Source organism: Arvicola amphibius, chromosome 5 (genome assembly GCF_903992535.2).
Source record: "Arvicola amphibius chromosome 5, mArvAmp1.2, whole genome shotgun sequence".
Taxonomy (NCBI): Eukaryota; Metazoa; Chordata; class Mammalia; order Rodentia; family Cricetidae; genus Arvicola; species Arvicola amphibius.
The window spans coordinates 121294657-121306231 of record NC_052051.1 but is presented as its reverse complement, the minus strand read 5'-3'; the positions used below and the strand labels follow the sequence as shown (position 1 = coordinate 121306231).

The 11575-nt window shown below is 35.0% G+C and overlaps 1 protein-coding gene across 3 annotated transcripts in view; it reads right to left on the bottom strand.

The window, feature by feature from the left end:
- Ythdc2 (YTH domain containing 2) overlaps positions 1 to 11575 on the bottom strand; it is a 65045-nt gene that overhangs the window by 46409 nt on the left and 7061 nt on the right. For 2 of the 3 annotated variants that reach the window (XM_038331244.1, XM_038331245.1), the window contains exons 4-9: positions 10996 to 11195; positions 7953 to 8119; positions 6643 to 6745; positions 5481 to 5637; positions 2400 to 2507; positions 822 to 970 (exon numbers count right to left, since the gene is read on the bottom strand). In XM_038331244.1, coding sequence (XP_038187172.1) covers positions 822 to 970; positions 2400 to 2507; positions 5481 to 5637; positions 6643 to 6745; positions 7953 to 8119; positions 10996 to 11195 — 884 coding nt within the window. Of the gene's footprint in view, positions 1 to 821; positions 971 to 2399; positions 2508 to 5480; positions 5638 to 6642; positions 6746 to 7952; positions 8120 to 10995; positions 11228 to 11575 lie in introns of all 3 variants that reach the window. The other variant, XM_038331246.1, reaches the window with a different exon arrangement.

Sequence of the window (11575 nt, the reverse complement as noted above, 5' to 3'; positions counted from 1 at the left end):
ATGTTGGCAGAGAAACAGATTATACTAGGCCTTAAAAGCTTGTCCTATGTATAATATCCAACTTGGTTCTTAAAACCACCAGTTTACACAGTCAAAATGCTAATCACTGACTGGAAAAATTGCTCAGCCACTAAAAGCTAGGATCACTGTCAAATGCTAATCACCAATTCAAATGGATCTTTCCTACACTAAACCATTTTAAAGCATCCTTTAGGAGCCTCCGTTAAAACTCATGCATAATTCTTCTAGATTCATCAGAACTTAAACACTAGTGTAGAATGTGAGTAACCCCACAGCTCATGGAAAAAAAGAGCTAAATTTGGGGCTGGAAAGATAGCTCTGCAGTTAAGAGCACTTGCTGCTTTGGGAGAAAACCCGCATCTGGCTCCCAGCAGTACTTACATGGTGGCACATAATCACCTGTAAATCCAGTTCCAGGATCTCATTTTCTCCTATGGGCTCTGAGGCTATGAGCACTGATATGCACACACATACATGTAGGCAAACATTCATACACATAAAATAAAAATGAACAAACCTTAAAAAATAGCTAAATTATTCTTCTAAAAATAAAATTTGGAACCATGAGTATTGCTCAAGAGTAAAGTGCTTGCAAAGCCCTAAACATAATTACCAACCCTTTTTAAAAAGGGGGTAGATTATTGTAGATTCTGAAAATATGTTGTAGAGCAATGTAAACTAAACGAATTACCCCCTACTAACAAAGTAAAAAAGTAGTATAACCTCATTAAAGTTGTTTAATCTACAAAATTTTTACTCAGTATATCATTATGAACCAATATATTAAAATAGCATATTACCAGCTGACTAAAGACAGCATCACCTCCATCATCCAATAAATCATACTCTTCAGAAACACTTGCAACAGCTCTCTGTCTCTGAGACTCAGGCTTGAAAGAATTCTCTTGAGCTGAGTACCACTCTGTGAGTGTGGTCTGCTGTTTCTCTTCTAAATTATAAAGGAAAAAAAATAAGTAGATAAGTCCTTACCTCTTGATAATACGTTTGTTTGTTTAAAAAAATAAGAAACAAAACCAAAAACCTAAATGAATCTTGTATTGTTTGAGAGCTGGCTTTACTTTGGAGTTACTCTTACAAAATACATTGGGTCTTTCATAAAGTTATGTGCAACATAAGGACATATGAAGCTACATAAAAACATTTGTCTACTGGGAAGAAGTTTTGCTTCTAACCCAGAGTTTCAAGAAGAGCATCTTTCCCCATAATGTACCTATTGTTTAAGTCAATGACTAATATCCATATGGCATTTTGTAGAAAATTATTAAACTTATCTCAAATGCTTCAGATACAAAAATCAGAGGTTTCAAAAGTTTCAACATCTACATTTTATAATTTTCATGCAAGCAATGATGTCCTCTGCAATGACAGAGAAATCACTAACTACATATTCAAGTGGAGAATCAATAGTTGTGTGCCCCTGATCATACATAGTAAACAAAGAAATAAGAGTATAACCAAGTATACTATAATAAGGAAAAGAGGACATAAATTCTAATTCATACACAGAAACACAGTATGCCACTGTAAGAATTTCTTAAAGCAAATATTGATAAAATGGAAGTAAAGATGAAATCCTATAATAATACCAGATTTGGAAATCTTGCAGGGAATGGAGAACATGCTGTAAACCTAGTATCCACTAAGCAGAGAAAAAAGATTAAGCAAGTTCAGGCCAACGTGAGCTACACAATGAGATCATGTCTCAGAAAATAAAAGTTGGAAACCAACATTCTCAAGAAATATAAGCCTGTTGTCATCAATCAAGACACTCTTCTACTCCCTCCCATTAATGTCTTAATTCCACCTAATGAGGTAAGCGATGGGGAGCCAGCACGTATCCACTGCTTTCTGAAAACACTGACTAGGCCTGTGGATTCAGACACCCTCAACCTCCTCAATTCCAACATGTACTTTAGTTCCTTTCCACAGATTATAACTTCTGGATATAAACCAGAATACAAAAGCATATCCCAGAGGTTAGAAAGATGGCTCAGCCATTAAATACAATAGCTGTCGTTCCAGAGGACCTGAGTTCTGCTCTCAGGACCCATGGGTGGCTCATAGTCAGCTGCAACTGCAGTTCCAGGGGATTCTATGATCTCTTCTGGCCTCTGCAGGCACAGTATGCACACGGTACACAGACATACATGCATGCAAAACACCTACCCACACACACACATTTAATAAAAATATCCCCTTAAAAGGTCTATTTATGACAAAAGTACCACATAATTTTATCTAATTATATGTAAGAGAAAATGTTTTCAAGTATCCTTGTTCTTCTCTAAGCTAAGACTATAGCTTAAGAAATAATAAGAAATAAATTTTAACAATAATTTTCTTGCTAAAAACCTTACCTCGTTGCTTTTCCTTTTTGTACTTTAACATTTCTTTGTTGGTATATCCAGTAGTTCTTAAAATATCTTCCAGAAACATTTCTTTTACTTCAAATGGTCTTCCCTGTACTAAAGAATAAAAATGTTTAAATATCCAATTTGTATCCTATAGATAATTCATAAAAGAATTCCCACATTTAATGAAGCATCTTAAAATATACAAAACTGTTTCAAAGGTTTGAAAGTTCAAAGTCACCGTTTCCAGTAACTCCCAATACTTCCCATTAACTGCAACGCTGCTCTGTAGACATGTGACTAGAGGGGACAACTGACTTCATATTCTAGCAAGTGCTCATGAGTTTTCCCTTAGTGTTTACTACCTACTTGCCATGTGCCTGGTATCATATTAGAGACTGGGAGTACCATGGTAAGTACAAAAAGTGCTACTTCCTACTTCCATGAGACACACAAAGCAGGGAAGACCAGAAACATGGAAAAAAATGTAAACAGAAACATGTCCAATGTCCAACAAGAAAGTCCTATAAGAAAGAAGTATGGGATATCATGACAATGTAGAACAGGGAAGAGACGACATCAAGAAAAGATTTTTATGAGACACTGGAGAACAAGGACATAAAAGAACTGCACTCCACAGAAGGAAGTATATAGTATGTGAAGAAACACATTATGAACAAAGTCACTGCAGTGGAACCAGAATGAGGCTGTTTTCAAGAAACTGAAAGGAAAGCAGAATAGGAGAGGTGAGGGAAGGATAAAGCCAGAGAAACAAATGCAGTCACATTAAGAGTCTTTGTCTGGAAATAAAGGTCACTCAAAACTTAAGAGAGTGGTCAGCATCATCAAAATTTGCCTTCAGAAAGGAATGCCATAGAAATAATATGGAGAATGGATTTTTCAAAACAGAAGAGTAGAACCAGACTAGGCAGTGACATGTTTAATAGTTCAAGAAAAGAAGAAAACAGGTTAAATAAGAATACTGATAGTGAACATTAAAATAAACAAAACAAAAATCCTAGATGGAGTATTGAAATAGAAAGTAAAATAAAGAGAAATCATAATTACATTTGATATCAAAATATTTGTTTAATCCACTATAATACCTGGATATCTGGCTTGCCCTTGTTTCTCTGAGTAACAAGAAAAGCTAAAGAGAAATATGCTGGCCAGTGAAAGTTGCAGTTTCTTTCCATGCTTATGATAGGAGACAAGCAAACTTTCAACGAGCACAGGGATCAATTCCATGTGCCTAATAACCAAGAAAATATTATTAATATTATTAGATAAATATACAAGTTTGAGACTTAGGTGACTCTAGATATGCGTCTAGATATAGATAGACCCAAGATATGCAAGACAAAAAGAAAACCATAATTTATAGATTAAGTATTCAGTTAGGACATATTAGAAGTGATATACCTAGAATATTTCTACATTCAAAACTCTGGAGAACAATCATCAGTATATAATAGAAAGTAGGAACCACAAGCATTTTAAAAAAAAAAAAAAAAAGCTTCCAGGGAAATTAAACGTACATCCACAATAGCTAGTAGAGTTGCAAAAAAGGGCAGGAAGAAATAAGGAAAGAAGAGTGAACAGAAACAGAAAGGAATCAAAATTAAGGGAACAAAGGTAAAACAAAAATACCAACATATGAGTACATGCACACAAAGAGAAACCCAGAGAGAAAAGTAAGAAAACACTGTAATGTAGAATAAGATTCAAGAAGCAATTATCCCAAATAAACTGAGATCTGAGACTCTCTCTCTCTCTCTCTCTCTCTCTCTCTCTCTCTCTCTCTCTCTCTCTCACTCACACACACACACAGCCTAATATCTAAATATCTGGCTTAGTATTTAAATCAGTGCCGAAATAATATTGCTAAGAATTCCAAATGGGACCCACATGATAGGAAAGAACCAATTCCCACATTTTCCTATAACCTCCACTCAAGCACTATGGCACACATGAGTGTGCACACACACAGAATAAAATGTAATTTAAAATAAGAATGATACACAAACAGCTCCTAATAATTTAAAAATGTAAATCAATCATCCTTTAGAAAAGCTTATGTAGTGAATCTTAATATAATAATGATGAAAGGACCTCAGTATATGATGGCAGACTAGAAGATGCCTTCCTGCAACCTAGTCAAGGAGAAGAACCAAGAAAATAAAATGAGGAAGAGCTTGGGAAACATATAAAGGGAGTTATCGTATGGCTGAAAGGTGCAGGGAAACAAAACAAGAAATGAGCAAAAAGGATACATTGTTCTCTACATATAAACAGGAAGCAGAAGCCTCATCCAGAAGGTAAACTAGGCAGTCCAAGAGAAAAGAAGCTACAATGTTTATCTACAGAACTCTGATCCAGTTGTAGGTAGCGCTGAGACAGCTGATTTCTCAAGCAGGACAGGTCAGGAGTAGACAGGGGTCCCCCAGCTTAGAGGTGGTGGGTCATATTAGGAGAAAATCTATTGTTTAAAACTGACATACACTGGAGTCCTGAGACAAAAAAATATTCAAGTCAAGGAACCTAGATTCAAACTGCCATAGTCTCAAAGATAAGGACAATATAAAGAGGCATCTGGGCCCAATGATGACAAGTCAAAACGTGAAGGAAGTAAGAGGTACAGCTTAAGCTGTATATAGGATAAGGAAGCCTAATGTACCAGCATTAGAATAGACCTCACCAACCAAGAATAAGTCTGGAGTTTGACAACCTTGAGCCTGGGGTCAGCAAGTAGATCAACATGACAGTATAGACTACTGTCCCCAGAGATCAGGGAGTAAAGTGCAGAAGCTACAGAACAGTGTTTGAAGAGAAACACAGGATAAAAAGCAGCTCATTTCCTTTTAAGGTTTGGTAACTGGATTTGCTACACAGCATCAGAGAGCTACCAATGCAAAAGAGAGGTCAAAGTAGAGAAAGACCACTATGAAGCCTGTCTCACGAGAAACATAAACAAATATCCTCCACTTCAGAATATCTCCCAGTTTCTGTTTAAATAAATAAATATAACATTATCACACTTCAAAGTTTTACTTCAAAGAAATTATAGAAAATAACTGATAGTCATACTGTATATCACTGGACAACTTCCAAAATATCTTATGAAGAGATTCACATCCAAGGCAGCACTAGAAAGAATTAGTTTCAAAGTTGGGTGTTTTTGCAACAAATCTCTTAATTTTGTAAGTAAAAAATCACTGAACCGATCCCTTTCATGCACTTCATCCTGCAATGAATAGAAACAGAAATGAAACCATGGATCAGGTAAAACACTGTGGACAACTCGGTCTTTAAAAGAAAAGCACCGCTAAATTTACATTGCTAAATTAAATAACAAAAGGCCATCCAATACCACAGAACATTTGCAGTATGTACAATTTAGATATCATCATACGTTAACAACTTATTATAGATGACAAAGTATTGTCCCTTTTCATACAGGATGTAAAACCAAAAAAAAAAAACTATAAAAATTCTAAATTATCTCAGCCTATTAAATGCAGTCTTAACATAAACAAAATCAATTTATATATATATATGGTAGTGCACCCTTGTAATCTCTGCTACTCAGGAGGCTACAGCAAGAAGATGGCAAGCTGGAGGCCATCCTAAGCAATACAGCAAGATCCTGTTAGCACTAGGGAGCAAGTGAATCCTTTTGTTAGGTAAGGTTTCTCTTAAAGGCTATTTAAAACTATTTAAGACTTATTAAAAACTAAAACAACTTATTCTATTTTTTTTCTGACAGAAACTAGAAAACAGAATACTTTAATGAGGGTCATTATTACTTTACAAGTAATTATAATAATTATAATCATTTACAAGTAATTAATTCAGAAATTTAACCACAAAGTTAAATGACTAGAAAGTATATAGCTGCAATTAAGAAATCTATGACATTAAAGAAGTAATTAAAAGGCTAAGTATAGTGACTAAAAAAAAGTGTTTACCATTTCTAGAAAATTCTAAAAACATGCATTACTTTCATAGATGAAAAGCATATTTTTTAAAAAAAAACTCTCCTGTTTATCTCTCCCGTGACACCCAATGATAAAAGCACCTTTATGCAATGTAAGATATAGTTCTAATAATTGCACCACCAAATTACCTTGAAGAGAACCCACTAAATACAATAGTTCATTCTCATCTTACCCTATTCTAAAAATATCATTATTTAATTAAATATTAAGCTGTCTCAGTTATAAATTGACAAATTCGACAATAGTCTTACCACAATGACATGGGTCACAGTTGACAACGTACTATCACCTGCCATCAATGTACGAAGCAATACCCCGTTAGTGCAAAATGTCAAAAGTGTCTTTGGAGAAACCCTATTTAAAAATCAAAATAAAGTGCACAATTACAAATCTTTTACATAATCAAAATACAGTTACTTTAAATGCTTACCGTATACACTTTAGAAAATAATACAAATAATATTTATATTATTATGAATATTATTGGTGTACTATTATATGTGGTTTGTTAGAAAAGTTACATAAAATACATATATAATGCCTGACAATCACAATTTCATCAAAAATAGCTTTTAATTCAGTAAGCTATATACTTTATTAAAGAACTTAAGTATGTTTAAAATTTAAAAATTTTAGTTCAGTTAAAAAAATTACAAGCGAAAAAACGTTTTCAGTCATTGCTACAAACCAAGAAATGCTAACACTTGTTAAGAAGGTATTAGTAAATATTGCAGCAGGCTAAGCATCCTTGGTCTGGAAATTCAAACTCCAAGTGTCTAGCTTCAGAGTTTAAGAACATTCCATAAGCTCAACCAGTAAACACTGATATCCACAGTCCAAAAAATTCTAAAATCTGATTACACATGATCCCAAGCATTTTGGATAAGGGATACTCAGTTGCACGCTATCACTAAAACCGAGTCACTATCATTTACTGAGTTCCTATCCAAACTTCTCAATAGATTAATGTCCCAGACATTAGATGGCATAGTAGCTCATTTTATAAGACAAAGTCTCAGCAAGGTCAAGCAGCTTGTACTGGATCATAACACTGTAATAGGGTTTATAGCTATAGCTCAGGTGCACAAAACCTCAGTAAGTTTAGATATAAAATCAATATGTGAATATAGATTTACTGGTAGCAAAATTATCACTTAACTTTTTGTTTTGTTTTTTGTGATTTTTTAAGTTAATTTTTTATTTTTAAATAAAATATAACTAAATCACTTCTCCCTGCCCTTTCCTCCCAGCAGTCCCTCCCATGCTCCCCCACATTCTCAAATGAGACACCCTTATTCTTTATTATTGTTACAAAGATGTGTACAAATAGCTTAACACAATCTGCTAAGTCCAATTTTGTTGTTAATATGTTCATAGTTTCAGAATTGACTACTTAATCTCCCTCTCTCCACATTCATTCACTGCTTGTGTTCGCTGTCTAAAGGTGGGACCCTTGACACTTCCCCCTCCAGTTAACATCATTATCTAATCCTCTATTTTTAGTCAAATGTATGTATTTAGCCAGCTTTAAGCATTTTGAATGGTGGAAGACTGTCTTTACCTGCTTTCTAATCGGATCTGATAACCAATTGTTTGACCAATTCTTTCCCTTCTCTCGGCAGCAACTCTTTCAGCCACAGCAATAGCTGCTAATCGTCTTGGCTGAGTACAAAATATTCGGCAGGGAATGCCGTTCTTAAAGCAATCATCTAATAGGAACTGAGGAATCTAAAACAAAAATTTTAAATCGTTATGAGATAGCATTCACTTTGTATACCAGAAATATCAACACAAATCAAATTTCAAAGTTCCATAACATGTCAAGACATTAACTAATCTTCAAATCAATAAGTCTCATGACTGCCAATAACCAAGGTGAAAGTGAATTTTAAGAGATTTTGTTTACAATGAGAACTAAAATTAAATATTTTATGTCATATCTAACAAAAAATACTCAAGGTAAAGAAGACCTTCAAATACTTCTGAAAGCCAAAATGACCAGACTATACTAAGAAATGAATCCTGAATGGTAACAACCACTACTGTTACTTCCCTCCAAATTATCCTATAAAGGCAATGAAATCACAAAGTCCCACTGTGATTTTTTTCATAGTGAAAATTAAGAAAACAAAAATACCCACAATCCTAAAATTACAAATACTTTCCCATAATAAAATTCAGGAGCGTCATACATATTTAAAATAAGAAATTGGGGCTATCAAGATGGCTCAGTAGTTAAGAGCACTCATTGCCCTTCCAGAGTATCTGGGTTCATTTGATTTCCAGCACCCACATGGCAGCTCACAATTACCTATAACTCCAGTCCCAGAGGATTTGAAACTTTCTTCTGGTCTCTGTGAGGACTGCAATCATGTGGTACATAATGATACTGATATAACCCAAACCCAAAAAGACAAGTGCTGTAAATTCTCTCTCATACATGTATACTAGCTAAAGTGTGTCTAAATTGAAATACCAACAGAAGGGAGGAAACTAAGGGCAATGAGGGTGGGTAGTTTCAAGGGGAAGGGGGCAAAATACAGGGGAAAGGGAAATAAAGAAATAGGAAACGTTCATCTGGTGTAGGAGAGCAGAAGGCATGGTAGAGGAGAGTATGGAAAGAAATAACTAATGCTAAAGAGCTCTAAAAATGCCACATGGGAACCTACTGTTGTAGGAGCTTCCTGAAAATCCATACACATTATATAAAAAGAGTTTAAATGGAGTTGTCCTATAATGGGAGACACAAAAGGCTATCAAATAAAAAGACATAAGGTTACATCTTTTTGAGTTGTTGGTCAGACGGGTCCCATAAACCCACCCAAACACTACAGACTATTCCCACTGTTCTTAGTTACCCTCCAGTACCTGGTAGGAGCCTACTGCTGAAGACACCACATACTTTAGTCAGAGGATAAGAAACATCAAGTTGGTACTAACCTGAAAGCATCCTCCTTACTGACTAGCTTACAAAGTGCTGAAGGTGTTATGCATACTACTAGGGAAGAAAAATAATTAATAGTCTTAACCAGATGTGAGCCCTGTGAGCTATAATAGCTATGGCCTACCAAGATATGCCACTTGAACAACAGTGGTATGAAATTATGGGGTAAAATCACCCATTTCAAACTGGATTTAAAGCCTGCTGCACAAGACAGAACTCATACCTGGTACTGTTAACTGAGCCAAAACCCTGGAGCTGGCTAGGTCATAGGCCCTAGGGAATAATACTAAGTAAGTAATATTATTTTGCTCAATGGATATAGTAATAAATTCTCCATTCTTAACTTTATACTCATAGATCAGTACATCGCTAAACCCTCATCAGAGAAGTTTCATTACACAATATAGGGTAATTAATACAGAGACTTATAACTGGCCAATGTGCAAAGAATAAAAGACTATGAAATGCTCAGCTCTAAATGGGACAGCAATATCACACCCCTTCCCCCAAGGCTCAGGAATCATTGTAAACAGAACAGAAAGACTATAAGAGCCACAGGCAGCTGATGTCTGCAGCATAACAGCATTTGTTTAAGTCGGTGCCACTGTACACATGAACTCACAGTAGCTGTGACTGCTTGCACAGGATCTACACAAGATCCGCACAAAATCCCAGCATGAGTAGAAGAAGGACTCATCAAGTTCCAGTACTAGCTGAGGAGCTATCAGCAACTGGTGGCTGCTGGTGAAGGGAAAGACAGGGATACAGCCCCTGAGAGGCATAAGTGAACTGAGTGGACTTTTTATGAGTTCATGAAGTTGGGAAGAAATCATGGCAAGGGATAGGCAAGAAACTATAGGGGAGAGGAAGGTAGATTCAATTAACATGCACGAAATGCATGCATGAAATTCTCAAACAAAAAGATGAATAAAAAAAGTCTTTCACTTTCTACATAATAGCCTCCATATCACTTACATTATGAATATAAATAAGGGTAATATTCAAAAATATCTTATTTCCTGAAACTGGCTAATAGAATTTTTTAAATGCTGTCTAGTTTTGTGGTTCACAGAACAGAAACATCGGGAATATTCAGCATTAAAGTAAATCTTAACACTAGGTGCTAGTTGGTACTATGCGGCATTTTGTAGAGATTATCTCTAAACCTCACTCTAAAATGAACTAATTATCAGTACTGTTTTATAAATGGAAACAAGCTCACAATGGTTACAAAGTCAGATGAAGTCTTCACATCTAATTGATAAAATTACAGAATTTGAACTCCAGACCCAGCCTTCTTCCAAGATAATGAATCATATAACTCCTGTTTCCTTAAAGACCGAAGGCACTGGTTTAAAAACAGGAAGACAGGTGTGGCAGCACACTCCTTTCTTTAATCTCAGCACTCGGAAGGCAGAGACAGGATCTCTGTGAGCTCCAGGACAGCTAGGACTCCACAGATAGACCCAGACTCAAAAAACAAAAAAGTAATAATTTGAAAGATTTCCTTTCTATAAATTCCGTTAGCTCTCAGTAATAATTTATGTATGAAATAACTATTAGTAAAATACCCAGTTTTTTAACATATAGTATAAATTTGACATAAAACTATAAAATGGAATAAAATATATTTTCTTCTAGAAACAAAGAAAAAACAAACCTGTGTAGTCTTTCCAGACCCAGTTTCTCCTACAATCAAAACTACTTTATTCTCTTTTATTATTTTAACAATTTCTTCTTGTTTCTCAAAAACTGGTAAAGACTGCCTGAAAGCATCAAATTCGGACTCTCCCCTTTTCACAGGAACTTGAGGTATGCCATTGTTAAGGCGCCCACTTGTCTTGCTCATTTCTCGGTTTTCTTCAAAAATGAATAAACAAAAAGTTTATGACCTACATTGAAACAATATATTGAAAATTAAGCCATATAACTTTATATGCTTCTTCTGGATGTTTCTTCTCTACCCAGCGCCTCAACTACTGCCCTCCTGGACGCATCACTTGATATGCTATGAGTCTGGCACCAATTACACAGCAAGTCTTTTTCAAAAGTATTTCCAATGCATAACAATTAAAGTCAATAAAAATTAATTATTCCACAATCACCAAAACAAATCTTAATCACATAAATTATTTTCAGATTTATTATGTTTCTATCAGTAATGTCAGAGAAAATTAAAATTTTAAACAGGAAATAATGTACATTATAAAATCTGTTATGGATAATGCAACATTACAAAA